The 15,107-nt window shown below is 41.2% G+C and overlaps 1 protein-coding gene across 8 annotated transcripts in view; it reads right to left on the bottom strand.

Moving 5' to 3' along the window:
* Positions 1-318: 318 nt before the first annotated feature.
* Positions 319-15,107, bottom strand: part of LOC144691685 (E3 ubiquitin-protein ligase DZIP3-like) — a 113,258-nt gene continuing 98,469 nt past the window's right edge. For all 8 annotated transcript variants that reach the window (XM_078560020.1, XM_078560024.1, XM_078560023.1 and 5 more), the window contains 7 exons: positions 12,910-13,011; positions 12,626-12,763; positions 11,781-11,935; positions 11,490-11,610; positions 11,272-11,367; positions 9,456-9,548; positions 319-753 (listed from right to left, as the gene is read on the bottom strand). In XM_078560020.1, coding sequence (XP_078416146.1) covers positions 643-753; positions 9,456-9,548; positions 11,272-11,367; positions 11,490-11,610; positions 11,781-11,935; positions 12,626-12,763; positions 12,910-13,011 — 816 coding nt within the window. In that variant the 3' untranslated portion in view covers positions 319-642. The remainder of the gene's footprint in view (positions 754-9,455; positions 9,549-11,271; positions 11,368-11,489; positions 11,611-11,780; positions 11,936-12,625; positions 12,764-12,909; positions 13,012-15,107) is intronic.

Raw genomic sequence — 15,107 nt, forward strand, 5'->3', positions numbered from 1 at the left:
CCCTGAACAGTAGAATTCAAAGTGGCTTTTCCCAGCTTTGGTTTCTGAAGACAGCAGGCTTGATGCACAAATACTGGAGGCTTCTCACACTTGTGTTAGATCTTACAATGCCTTCCCTAACACATAGTCTCATTCTCCTTTATACATGTTTCACCCTTTTAATGTAAATCCCTGTTATGACACAGCAGATGGTAACTGCTGAGCTGTTCAAATCCCAGAGGGAAACTTGAAACAACTGCCACAACTATTTTACAATTTGTATATATTTCTAGAATATGCCCTGACTTCAGTGGTAATAAGATGACCGAGTCTTATAGGTTTCTTACAAAACTAAACCTTTATTCATAAACAAATTATTTTAAGCACGTACAAATTACAAAGTAAGGTTTACAAATTACTATAAGGCTAATTCTCAGCTTACCCGCTTAAGCTAAATCCCAATTACACAGGCAAAGTATACCCTGAACAATCAAATTCAGAGTGAGTTTTCTTCACTTCAGTTCACGTAGGCAGCAACTTGAGACTTAGAGGCTGGAGGCTTTTAACACTTGTTAGACCTTAGAATTCCTCCTTCCCTTACACATAAACTCATCTGCTTTATACATCTACTAATGTTATCAGTAACTCTGCCTGGCTAGGTGTTCACAATGGAGGAATGCTCCTACTGGGAAGACCTGGAAATTCTTGTGGTAGCACAACATGAAGTCTGCAAGTTGGACAAGTCCTCTGTTCGTTCAGCCATGGTCCAATACACTATATGGAGAAAAAAGGCCGTTAGTCGATTTACTTAATTAGTGATTAAATTCACAATTAACATTGATTTCTGAAGTATTGGTTATTGAGAGGTGCATGAACAATGGCGTAGTGATAATAGGAGACTTTAGCTACCCCGATATTGGGTTCAATGATTGTGTTAAGGGCAGAGAGAGGAGAAATGTCTGAAGAATGTTTTCTTGATCAGTACCTTTCCTGTCCAGTGAGGAGGCATTACTGGATCAAGACCTGGGGAATGTAGGGGGGCTCGTGGAGAATGTCACACTGGGGGAAGTATCTTGGGAATAATGACCACAGGATCATAAGGTTTTTCATAAAACACAAGTATAGCACCTTTCATGACCTCAGGATATCCCAAAGCACTCCACAGCCAACAAAGTATTTTGAAAGTGCAGTAAATCTTCCAACCTAAGAAGCATAGCAGTCAATTTTGTGCACAACAAGCTCCCAAAGTAGCATGATTATGGCCTGATCATCTGGTTTAACGATGTTGATTCAAGGTTAAATATTGACCAGGACAAGGGTCTTCCCTGCGTTTCTTTGAAATAGTGCCATGGAATCTTAAGCTCAGCTGAGAGAGAGGAGATGGAGCCTTGACTTAAAGACAGTACCTCTGACAGTGCAGTGCTCCCTCAGTATTACATTGGAGAGTCAGCCTTGATTTTTGTGAATAAATGTCTGGAATTGGGTCGAATGCACAACCTCCTGATTACAAGGGGAGTGTACCATCATCTGAGGCTGACACTATGGAGAAGGACAAGGAGCATATAAAATGAAAATACTTAATTAAAAGAGAGCTAATTTAGGTAAATTGAGGAGGGATCTGGCTGGTGTAAACTAGAGTCATTTATTAGCAGGTAGAAATGTAATGGAGCAATGGTCAACCTTTAAAGAGGATATAGTTTTGAATATCATTCAGGTACAGCCTTGTTACATTCCCAAAAAGGGGGAGAAGGGAGGTGATTAAAGCCAGAACTCCCTAGATGAAGGAATTGGAGAGCAGAGTAGAATGAAGAAGTGTTAGGAACTAGAGATAGTTTTAAGTTATAGGTGTATTTGCGTGTGTAAGGAATTAGGCATATCTTTAAGTTTAATTTTAATTTGTAATTCTGTACTTGTGTGTTGAGAAAGGATGGAACTTGAATTTTGGTTTCACTTTAAAAGATGCCTGCATTTCAATGAGGTTTTATGACTCTTTAACAGAAGTTAAAACAAACACAAGATAGAAAAATTGTGCTGTTGCCTAGCAACAGGTGTCCAGAGAGAGGGACCCACAGAGACAGAGAAAAACAGAAAAGTAGTTTCAGTTCAGTTGGAAGTCGGTGCCAGCAGAAGCTGGACACTGGAGAGGGAACTGTAGGAAGCAGGTTCTAAAGAATACAAAGAAAAGTCCCAAAACCAGGGAGTGGAACAGGAGAAAGATCCCAGGAAGATGTGAAGTCAAGGGAGAAGAACAGGAATCTGAACAAGGTCCTGTTCAGTGCAAGTGAAAGTAAGGAGCAGAGGGGAAGGCTCCAAGCTTAAAGGGAGAAAGCTCCAGAACACAGACTTAAAGCAAAGACTTTCCAAGAAACTAGAAGATTCGAAGAGACAGCCAAAAGATTGGTGACTCCTTACCATAGGCATGTGAAGCAGTGGTGTTCTGTTGGCATGGCTGAGTATCTGAGAGAGTGTGTGTGGAAGGCAAAGCTCGAATGCACATAGTGATCCAGGGGAGAGGAACATCTGAAAGAGAGTTCGAAACCCTGGAGGTGGACCCTTGTGGAAGGCATCCAAGAGAAAGTGTTGTTTGGGAGAAGATTCCAGAGCGAGTTCTTCGGGGGTGGGGATTGGAAACCCCCGTTTGAAAGACAGAGTTCAGTGAGACCGGTTGGCTCACAGTGTGACAAGCGTCTGTGGGAGTTGATGAGGGATCCATAGCATCTGTTTGGGGTTTCAGAGTGTTGGGTGTCTGAACAGGTCACCTATTGATTTACACGGAATGTGCACTTCCTGTGAACATGAGAGTATATGATAGCTTTTGTAACTTGTCTAACTTGTCATCCTTACAGACCTGTATATCTCTGGAAAGGTATAATTGTGAAGGAGTATTGTAATATAGTTCATCTTTTCTTTCCAAATAAATATTTTATTGTTTTGTTAAAAGTTCATCAGCTGACTCCCATGACTCTGTTCAGTAGCCACTCTCCACATTTCTAAACAAAAAATAAAAATTAGGATCTATCCACCCTGGGATCTGGCTTGTCCAGTAGTAACATCAGCTGGGATCATAACAGAAGTAAAAAGGGGCAAGGACAGATGTCAGCCTGATAGTACAAGTGAGAAACAGGCTGAACATATAAAGTACAGAGAATTGAAAAAGAAAACAGGAGGACAAAGAGACAATTAGAATTGATTGGCAGCTGACATAAAAGGGAATTCATTTCTATAGGCATGCTGAAAGGTTTGGCAGGGGAGTGGTTGGGCCAATTAGGGAGACAAATGGAGATCTATTGGTGGAATCTGAAGGCATGGTTGGAAATAATAAATGGGTGCTTTTCAATACTGTTTAGCAAGGAAGAGGACTTTATCGAAGCCAAGGTAAATGGAGATTTTGGGGTATTGGGTGAGATAAAGAGAAGGTACTTGAAAGTTTGGCAGTGTGCTGGCCATAATCTTCCAATCCTTAGATATAAGGGTGGAGCCGAAGGACTGGGGGATTACAAATGTTACACCTTTGTTCAAAAAGGGGAGAGGGTAAACCTGGTAATTACATGCATGTCAGTTTAAAGTCAGTGGAGGGCGGGGGGAAAGAGGAGACAGTTTTTAAAATTAACAGAAAATTGTACAAACATGGATAATCACAGAATCACACAATGCAGAAGAGGCCCTTCGGCCCATCGAGTCTGCACTGACACGTGAGAAACACCTGATCTACCTACCTAATCCCATTTACCAGCACTTGGCCCATAGCCTTGAATGTTATGACGTGCCAAGTGCTCATCCAGGTACTTTTTAAAGGATGTGAGGCAACCCGCCTCCACCACCCTCCCAGGCAGTGCATTCCAGACTGTCACCACCCTCTGGGTAAAAATGTTTTTCCACACATCCCCCCTAAACCTCCTGACCCTCACCTTGAACTTATGTCCCCTCGTAAGGGGAACAGCTGCTCCCTATCCACCCTGTCCATGCCCCTCATAACCTTGTACATCTCGATCAGGTTGCCCCTCAGTCTTCTCTGCTCCAACGAAAACAACCCAAGTCTATCCAACCTCTCTTCATAACTTAAATGTTTCATCCCAGGCAACATCCTGGTGAATCTCCTCTGCACCCCCTCCAGTGCAATCACATCCTTCTTATAATGTGATGACCAGAACTGCACACAATACTCCAGCTGTGGCCTCACCAAGGTTCTATATAACTCCAACATGACCTCCCTACTTTTGTAATCTATGCCTCGATTGATAAAGGCAAGTGTCCCATATGCCTTTTTCACCACCCTACTAACTTGCCCCTCCGCCTTCAGAGATCTATGGACACATACGCCAAGGTCCCTTTGTTCCTCAGAACTTCCTAGTGTCATGCCGTTCATTGAATACTTCCTTGTCAAATTACTCCTTCCAAAGTGTATCACCTCACATTTTTCAGGGTTAAATTCCATCTGCCACTTATCTGCCCATTTGACCATCCTGTCTATATCTTCCTGTAGCCCAATACACTCCACCTCACTGTTAACCACCCAGCCAATCTTTGTGTCATCCGCACACTTACTAATCCTACCCCCCACATAGTCATCTATGTTGTTTATGTAAATGACAAATAATAAGGGACCCAGCACAGATCCCTGTGGTACGCCACTGGACACTGGCTTCCAGTCGCTGAAGCATCCTTCTGTCAATGCCCTCTGTCTCCTACAACTAAGCCAATTTTAAATCCACCTCATCAAATTACCCTGTATTCCATGTGCATTTGCCTTCTTTATAAGTCTTCCATGTGGGACCTTGTCAAAGGCTTTGCTGAAATCCATTTAAACTACATCAACTGCACTACACTCATCTACACATCTAGTCACCTCCTCAAAAAATTCAATCAAATTTGTTAGGCATGACCCCCCCTCTGACAAAGCCATGCTGACTATCCCTGATCAAACCTTGCCTCTCCAAGTGGAGATAGATTCTCTCCTTCAGAATTTTCTCCAATAGTTTCCCTACCACTGATGTGAGACACACTGACCTGTAGTTCCTTGGCTTATCTCTACAACCCTTCTTAAATAGCGGAACCACATTAGTTGTTCTCCAGTCCTCTGGCACCTCCCCCGTGGCCAGAGAGGAATTAAAAATTTGGGTCAGAGCCCCTGCGATCTCCTCCCTTGCCTCCCTCAGCAGTCTGGGACACAAATCATCCGGACCTGGAGATTTGTCCACTTTTAAGCCTGCCAACATCTCCAATACCTTGTCACTCCCTATATCAATTTGCTTAAGAACTTCGTAGTCTCTCTCCCCGAGTTCGATACCTTCATCCTCATTCTCTGGGGTGAAGACGGACGTGAGGTATTCATTCAACACTCTAGCGATGTCATCTGGCTCCATCCATTGATTGCCCCCTTGGTCCTTTATGGGCCTTACTCTTTCCCTGTTTATCCTCTTCCCATTGATATTCTTATAGAATATCTTGGGATTTTCCCTACTTTTACGAGCCAGAGCTTTCTCATATCCCCTCTTTGCTCTCCTAATTGCTTTCTTAAGCTCCACCCTGCACTTTCTGTACTCCACTAATGCCTCTGCTGATTTGCTTCCCTCGTACCTGCTAAAAGCCTCTCTTTTCCTTCTCACCATAACCTGTATATCTCTGGTCATCCATGGTTCTCTGGATAATAAAGGAGAACTAACAGGGATTTATTAAGGGCTAACTTGGTCGGCAAACTTCATTGAGTTTTATGATGAGGTAACAGAGAAGATGGATGAAAGAAGTGTAGTCGATGTTTTGCATGTAGATGTTTGATGCACAATGCAGAAAAAAGTGCAAGGTAACACATTTTGACAAACAATACAATTTTAAAGGGGGTTCAAGAACAGAGAGTTGGGATGTTTGTGCACAAATCTTTGAAGGTAGCAGCACAGGTTAACAAAACAGTTAATAAAAAATACAGGGCGTGGGTTTCATAACTAGAAGCGGAGTTCAAAAGTAAGTTTTGCTTGCTAAAGCTACACCCCAGCTGGTGAATTATGTCCAATTTTGAGCAACATACTTTAGGAAGGATGGGAAGGTTTGGAGAGATTTAATAGAGTGATTCCAGGCATGAGGGATTACAGTTAAATGGATTAACTGGAGAGGCTGGGGTTGTTCTCTTCAGAGCAGAGAAGATCAAGAGGGGATTTAATAAAGGTTAAAGACAGGATAAATAAAGAGAAACCGTTTCCAATGACTCAAATGTTGGGAACCAAAGGGCAGAAGTGTAAGGTGTTAGCCAAAAGAATCAATATGAGAAACAAAATGATGCAATGAATTGGTAGGATTTGGAATGCACTGCTTGATAAGGTGATGGATACAGATTCAATAGCAGCCTTCAAAAGGGCATTGGATAAATGGAGAAGAAAAAATTTACAGGAATATGCGGAAAGAGCAGGGATTGGGACTAACTAGACCACTCTTCAAAAGAGCCAGCACAAACTCGATGGATCAAATGGCCTCCTTCTGATCCGTATTGTTCTATAACCCCCTTGCTGCAGTGTTCTATAATTCTAAGTAGGAAATACACAGTGCAGCAAAAAACCATGCTTAATTCTGCTATAAATTTAGTTAAAAGATCTAGAACAACTGAGAATAACTGGCAAAGCAGTCCAGTCAAAGGTAAAATATCAAGCTTTGCATTATACAAAGCTATGTGATAGGACAGCAATTCACCCCACAATTCCTTACTCAGATTTCATGAGATTTCTGTTGCACCATTAGCAGAACCCAAGTGTTTCTCAGTAAAAAGTTGCTATAAAATAATATGTAAGTATAACGATGCAATACTTTTATACCTCCTAGTGGCTAGTTATAGATTGCAACAGGCAACCAAGAACAGGTTACCTTTTCCCTGTTAGATAAAGAATAGGGGATCTAAATAGAACAAAAGAGAATGAAAAAAGGGTGACGGGGCAGTAGGGAAAACTTTTCGTGGGAGGGTTGTTGGGGTACAGAAAGTGCGATTGGCTCAACAATGAAAGAGAGTTTGCAACACCTGTCCCTTTACTTCCCCCCTCCTCACCATCCAAGGGCCCGAGCACTCCTTTCAAGTGAAGCAGCACTTCACTTGCACTTCCCTCAATTTAGTCTATTGCATTCACTGCTCTCAATGCGGTCTCCTCTACATTGGAGAGACCAAACATAGACTGGGTGACCACTTTGCGGAACTCCTTCGGTCTGTCCGCAAGCATGACCCAGACCTCCCTGCCGCTTGCCATTTTCACACACCACCCTGCCCTCATGCCCACATGTCTGTCCTTGGCCTGCTGCAATGTTCCAGTGAAGCTCAACGCAAACTGGAGGAACAGCACCTCATCTTCCGACTAGGCACTTTGCAGCTTTCTGGACTTAATATTTAGTTCAACAATTTCAGATCATGAACTCTCTCCTCCATCCTTTCCGATCCCCCTTTTTCCAATAATTTTTAATTTTTTTAAACTATATTTTTTCTTTTCCCTCCTATTTTTAAATTTTTTTCGATCTGTTGTTTCATCTCCACCTTTTAGCCCATTTCAATCCCTTCCCCCCACCCCACCCGCACTAGGGCCATCTGCCACTAGCTTGCTTCCCTTAATGTCCCCATTAGCACATCCTTTAGATAATATCACCACCATCAACACCCCTTTGTCCTTTTGTCTATGCCACCTTTGGCAGTCTCTTCTTGGCCTACACCTATCACTGGCCCTCTATCGAGCTCTCCTGTCCCACCCACTTCTACCAGCTTATATTTCATCTCATTTCTATATGTCTTAGTTCTGATGAAGGGTCATACAGACGCGAAACGTCAACAGTATCCCTCTCCGCAGATGCTGTCAGATCTGCTGAGTTTTTTTCAGGCATTTTTGTTTTTGTTCAATGAAAGAGAGTTGTTGGTGATATGTGTTCTTTTGTAGCTATTCCAGCGTGAAAGCCGGATCTACTTTGTTGCTTAAGTGAGATCTTTGTTTGAGGCAATTTTCACCTGTCCCTTTTTGTGTATTCCATTACCAGATATCAGCTGAAAGAGCAATCAACCTATTATCAGGGCTCCAGCTGCTTCTTTACAATTAGGAGGAGATATAATATTACTCAAGTAACATTGTGATTTATTCAGTTTTGACTTGCATTAATTGCTTTTTGATACTTTACTAGTGACATAAGTGAGATTTAATAAGTGTGTATCAGTTCTGTACCAATTTATAGAAAGTTAACATGCAGGCAACTGAAAGCAATTAAGGCAGCAAATGGTATGTTAGTCTTTATTGCAAGGGGGTTGGAGTAAAAAAGTAAGGAATTATATAGGGCTTTGGTGAGACCACACTTGGATTACTGTGTACAGTTTTGGTCTCCTTTTGCAAGGAAGGATTTGGTTGCCTTAGATGAGGTGCAACAAAAGTTCACTTGTTTGATTGGGATCAGAAAGTTGTTTTGTCAGGCAAGTTGAGCAGAATGAGCTTTTATTCTCTAGAGTTTAGAAGAATGAGAGGAGAAACTGAAAAGTCATTTCCCTGGCTAGAGAGTTTAGAACTTAGGATCATAGTCTCAGGAAAAAGGTCAGCCATTTGGAACTGAGATGAGGAAAAATTTCTTCACTGAGTTGTGAATCTTTGGAATTCTCTACCCAGTGGGCAATGGATGCTCAATTGTTGAGTGTATTCAAGATTGAGATCTATAGATTTTTGGACACCATTATAATCAAGGGATATGGGATTAGGGCAGGAATTTGGAATTGAGATATAAAAATCAGCCATGGTCTTACTGAATGGTGCAACAGATTCGGGTTGTATGGCCACTCCTGCTCCTATTTATCATGTTCTTACGTGTAGTGGTTTCCAGTGTGAATTCAAATCCTATATTCCATTTGTTGTTGAGCTGGTGTCTTATGCATTATGGGCACCTCAGATGAAATCAATAACACCTTTTTGGTAAGCAAGAAATGGACTAACCTCAACCTAACAGAATATATTTAGGACAGTCTTGATTTGCAATTTCTTGTGTTAAAAGAAAACCTGTATAGATATGTAGATTCAGTCCACACTTTACTCTCAATGGATTTTTAAAAATGCGATGTGGGCATCGCATTTATTGCCCATCCCTTGTTGAGGGCATTTTAAGAGCCAACCACATTGCTGTGGGTCTGGAGTCACATGTAGGCCAGACCAGGTAAGGACAGCAGATTTCCTTAAGGACATTAGTGAACCAGATGGGTTTTTACAGCAATCGGCAATGGTTTTTTGATCATCATTAGACTTTCAATTCTAGATTTTTATTGAATTCAAATTTCACCATTAGTCATGGTGGGATTCGAACCCAGGTCTCCAGAGCCTGGGTCTCTAGAATACCAGTCCAGTGACAATACCACTATGTCACCACCTCCCCTATTGACATGTTCCTATTAAGAGATTTTCACTGTGATGGATCCTCTTTCTCTTTATTTGTTCTATATAGGTCATAGAAATAAAGTTAATAATGGAAAAATGTGATGATAATACCTGAGTGTGAAACTTGTGAGCACATGGTAAAACAAGCATGGATTCTATAGTAAGTTCTTCGTGACAGATCACACAAGGGTCTTGTTCTTCAGTCTACAAAACATAAGGATTATTTTGAGTTGCAACAATTCTTATAGTATCTCTATACACAATGGACTAATGTCCTGGCAGTGCCATTGCAGTTCTGTATTTAAAGCTAAAATTAAACTCTCAAGTGCACTGATACACATTTATTCATTCAGTGAACTTCTCAATTGCTATGTTAATTATAGATGTGCAGAAGATCCCTTTCACATATGGTAAATGGCAAGGACACATGTGTTTTGTAAACTGAATGTACTCAAAGGGATCTTTTGTGTCTTATGTCCACATGGGGAAGAATTTTACGTTGATCAGGTGGGCGCGCGCCTGACCCGATCAGACGTGAAATTGTGCGAGAAGACGTCAGGCGAGCGTCCTGATGTCATCCCATGCTCGCACGATATTTTTGTTGGTGGGCGCACGCAAAAGTCGGAAGCACGCCCACTGACAAATAAAAGGGCAATTAAGCCCATTAACTGAGCAATTGACTCTGGTTTTTCGTGGCCTATCTAACCTTTATGTTTGGTGGAAGGGCGTATCTGCCAGGCGGCCTTGGACCTCATCCAAGGGTGGGGTGAGATTTCCGTTATGAAATAAAATAAAAATCTGTGGGGAGCATTTTTATCATCTGTATCTTCAGGTGCCTGATTCTGATGCTTGGAATTTTCTCCAGCTTTTGAAACTTTATTTGATGGTTTTCGGGTCTGCGGCTCCCTGAGGCAGCTCTCTGCCTTCAGGGAGCTTTCTCTCCGTGCTCGCCAGTGCCCGTCTTGACGTGTTCGCCTGCCCTTTTCCTGCCCCCACTCCAGCCAGCCAGCGTGAAATCGTGGTCGGGGGCCAATCGCGGTCAGCAGTCTGCTTCCCGGCCGATCCTGGGCCTGCCGATTGCGCCCGCCCGCCGAGTTAAAAATTCAGGCCATGGGATAATGAGCTTTGGATGCAACACAGTCCAGCTGGTATTCTGGGGCTCTTTCTAAACACATTCCTCTTCTGAATAATAACTATCGTAATCCAAACTTAAAACATGTAAGTGATTTCCCAAAAGTATTCCTTGTGCACTGAAGTCTTCTTGAGCTCTAAGAAAGGCTACAAGTTCAACATAAGTTTAATCTAATGTGATATCCTTCAACATTGTATGTGTTATCTCTGTGCTATCTTTCTTCAGCTTGGGCGAGAGGAAAGTCTAGATCACAGACTTCTTCAGGCCACTGAAACCAGATTTTAATTGTGCTTGTTTATCACTGTTATTTTATTCCTCTTCCTCTCCATCCTAGTCAAAGATGGAGACCCAGACAAACAGAACCTATCAATGGTCACGAAATTTCAATATTATTTGAGGACGGGATTCAAACCAAGCCCTCTTGGAACAAGAGTTTAATTCGCTACTGCTAGCACTATCTACTGTAACAATGACAGTTTCAAATAAACTGTTGATGAGGTCCCTTTTAAGGAATGAATGCCACAATCAGTACAAATGAGCAACAAATTTTCCAAATCACATTGGGGTTAATTCCAAATGAAAGTATTCTGGGAATGCATCTCATAGAATTGCGCAGTGGCAGCCTGTGATTTCTTTCATCGATTACTTTGTAAAGGTGGGAAATCACAGGCTGGGAATGCAGAGTTTCATGCCAGGAGCACAGAGGAATTGTAACTTCTTAAAAATATATATATAAACTGTCTCAAAGTTTTATATCCTAGTGTTTCAGTACATTATGTGCTAAGTGTAAATTACCAGTCCCCTGGCTCCTTCCCAAGACTTAAGCCCCTGTTGCCTAGACAAATGCCAAACAGATTGATGAGAGGGTTTCTTTTGACCACTGTTGCTGCTCTGAAATACAGAAAGTAGAAAAGAAAAATATTAATTGCTATGGGAATGAGTTCCTTCATAAAACAATAACTGCCAATTGCTTGCCCCCAATTTTTGCCAAAGCAGTAATTGCTCAAATTTACCTCTGAGAGTTTTGATTCCACTAATCGTGCTACTTTATTAACAATTTCATCGTAGGATAATCCTGAAAGGGATCCGCCATTGGACAGTCTTACTTCTTTCAAGAAGTCCGTTAATGAGCTCCTAAAATGGAAACAGAAATAGTATTTTCATTTTAATATACCTCAGAGTTAAGACAATGTACTAATTATCACCATCAAATATGTGCGCCAGGGAAACAAAGTTGTATTGAAGAAAATAAACTGCATTGGACACACTTCTGTGAACAAAGAATTTGAGCCATTAATATTAACCTGGTAAACTGTGGATAGGATGTTGAAAGTTTCTCCATAATTCTCTCGAAGCTGTTCTTCCCACGGATTCCTACTGCTGTTGCCATTGCTCCTGCTGCTCCTCTGCTAGACTGCTGGCATGGGGTTTGTTCAGATACTGGGACAGACCCTCGAAACTATGGATTAATGCATAGAAGCCTTTATTGATTTTAAAATTACCTCAAAATTAATCTGTATATAACTTAAACCTCAACAAATCATACACTTAAAAAAAAACCTGAAACTACTGGAACACAGAGGATTTTTTTTTCTCTCTATTTAAACTAGTTACTTCATAAGTGTTAAAACATATAAGGCCCAGGCAGCGTCACTGAAACAAATGATGTTTTTGTTGCAGTAAACTTCAAACCTTCACCTCACAGCAAAGCATTTACAACCCATAAGTCAAAGTCAGAAGGATTTGAACTGCGTCCAATATTGGAGGGGACAGCTCACTCAGGAGGCCTATTATTCGTGGTTCTTTGAACAATCACAGGATACATTTGCAGAAGGCACCATAAGAATGGCAAGGCAACTATCACATGTGCCCGTGCCCAAATATTCTTCCCGCTCTTCACACTCATGACCACTGTCAAAATACTCCAATTCTGAAGCATGCAGCACTAACAGAAATAACAATCAGAACAACAGTCTCAATGCTTCAACAAACATTCCTGCAAATACATCATAGCTGCAAGCACCTAGGAGATTAACAAATCACCAGACATCAAGTATCATCAACAAACTGAATAAGGTCTGCCCCATATTTCAAGTAGTCTCAGTTTAGTCTAGAAGTCGTTGGTCTAATGGGATTTATTAGTTCCCACCTGTTCATGTACAGCTGTAGAAGAATCTGCTGGTCCTGTGATATTAGTTGACCTTCCATTGGTAGACTTTAGCTGCCCAAATCCAGTCTGCACACTGTTTGCTTTTGCCTGTAAATGTTGTTCCAGAAAATGCTTCATCTATATATGAAAGGAGCCAAACACATACTACTTCAGGTTTTATGTAAACTTTGATTGCAGACCTTTACAGAAATAGAAAATTATTAGAGCAAAATGAATCCAGGCAAAAAATTCAATGTAAAGAAATTATAATAGTAAGAACATACAACTGCATCAGGATGTGGAGGAGGCGGTGGGATTTGTATCTTTGGAAGCACACTCAGTTTAGTTCCACTCTTCAACAAACTTATCTGTTCGTCAAACTGATTCTAAGAATAAGAAATGTCTGAATTATTACTAATTAAATAAAGATGCAAATTATTATAACAGTTGATACTAGCATAGAAAGAATTGTTAACAAACTGCAGAATTTTATTACACCATACACTTGCAATAAGATCACATACATAGATTCTCTTAAATTGTATTTTCTTCCTAATTTCCTCCTCCTCTCCTAAAGTAATTTACTTTTATTAGGTACTGTTCCATAGTCACAAGGAGCCCTCTGACCTCAATAACCTAGTCTTTGTTTAAGTGCAATCCTGGACAATGAATGTTGGCAGACTATTTAATCATGGAAGGCATCACAGCCAAACTCAAATTCAATCCTGCTCTCTGATAAACAATGCACACACACAATTCAGACAAATAAATACATAAATAAATTCATATAGATAAAGGCAAAATACTGCAGATGCTGGAAATCTGAAACAAAAACAAAAAATGCTGGAAAAAAACTCAGCAGGTCTGACAGCACCTGTGGAGAGAAAGACAGAGTTAATGTTTTGAATCCGTATGACTTTTCTTCAGAGCTCTTGTAATACATTTATATAGTTTCTTTAATGTAAAATAATGCCCAAAGGCACTTTGCAAAGGATTAGTCAGACAAAATGGACATTGGACCGAAAGAGGCGATATCAAAAGGGGTCATTAAAAGTTTGGTGAAAGAGAGCTGGATTTTATGGAGGGGTGGGAAGTAGAGAAGCAAAGGAGCTTAGGGAGGAATTCCAGAGCATGTGACCCAGATGGTTGAAGGCACAAATGCCAGTGTTGGGCTAAAGGAAGGGAAGAGAGGAAGGCACTGAAGTGTAGGACTCATTCTTATCTTCTTTCTATAGCCCTGAGTGCTGAGGTCAACTGTACCAAGAATCAAACCATGACCTGTGTGGTTCAGTGCACTATAATGTACTGGTAGCTTACACATGAATTCAAAATCTAACTAGTTATTTTTGACTTCAGCAATGCAGAAAAATATAGGCACAGTGGAGGATTCCAAGATTTAAGTAATTGAATTTACAAGGCCAAGTGAAAGAGCTCATACAGAAAGAGAATTTGAACTTCAGGACATCAAAAGGAAGTGAAAGTTTGAATGTTGAGTTGCTTTGACATATAGACATATATAACTGCAATCGAATGCAGTTCACGATTTCTTCTCCCCTCTCTGTTGTCCAAAAGAATACCATTGGAATACCAATAGGATACCATTGTTCATTGCTTCCATAATCCCAACTTCTGCAGGTTGTAACTTGTACTTCTGTGCGAAATTTCGGCTCCACTGAGGAGACCAAACACAAAGTAGACGATTGCAGGACTCCTTTCTGTCAGCTTGACACGGTGATAGCATTCACATATCAGAGTTCGAAGACTGTGGCAACAAATTCTGCTGCAGTAACTAGAATGTATAATCTAGACTGAGAGCTCAGCTCAGTACTGAGTTGGCATGGCATTGCTCGAGGTTCTAACTTTTGGATAAGACTAAACTGAGGTCCTGTCTTTTTGCTCAGGGGGATGTCAAATATCCTATAGCACTGATCCAAACGAGCAGGGAAGTTTTCCCAGTTCCCTGGCTAAATTTATCCCTCAAATAACACTACCAATAAACAGATTCACTATCTTATTTATTTATCTTATTGACATTTGTGGGAACTTGTTGTGGCATTTTCCTCTATTACATGAGAGGCACATTTTCTTGTGGGAAATTCTGAGGACATCAAAGGTACTATAATCATTCTCACTCACTCATTCAATTTCCAGAACCACTTCATCCAATTCAGGGTTGCAGGAAGTCGGAGACTATCGTGGCAGGCAATGGCCGCTAGGTATACCCAGCAACAGTGAAAGAACGGCGATATATTTCCAAGTCAGGATGGTGAGTTGCTTGGAGGGGAACTTCCAGGTGGTGGTGTTCCCATGTACCTGCTGCCCTAGTCCTTCTAGATGGTAGCGGTCATGGGTTTGGAAGATGCTGTCTAATGAGGCTTGGTGAGTTCCTGCAGTGCATCTTGTAGATGGTACACGTTGCTGCCACTGTGCATCGGTGGTGGAGGGAATGAATGTTTGTGGATGTGGTGCCAATCAAGTGGGC

This window comes from Cetorhinus maximus, chromosome 16 (assembly GCF_964194155.1).
Source record: "Cetorhinus maximus chromosome 16, sCetMax3.hap1.1, whole genome shotgun sequence".
Taxonomy (NCBI): domain Eukaryota; kingdom Metazoa; phylum Chordata; class Chondrichthyes; order Lamniformes; family Cetorhinidae; genus Cetorhinus; species Cetorhinus maximus.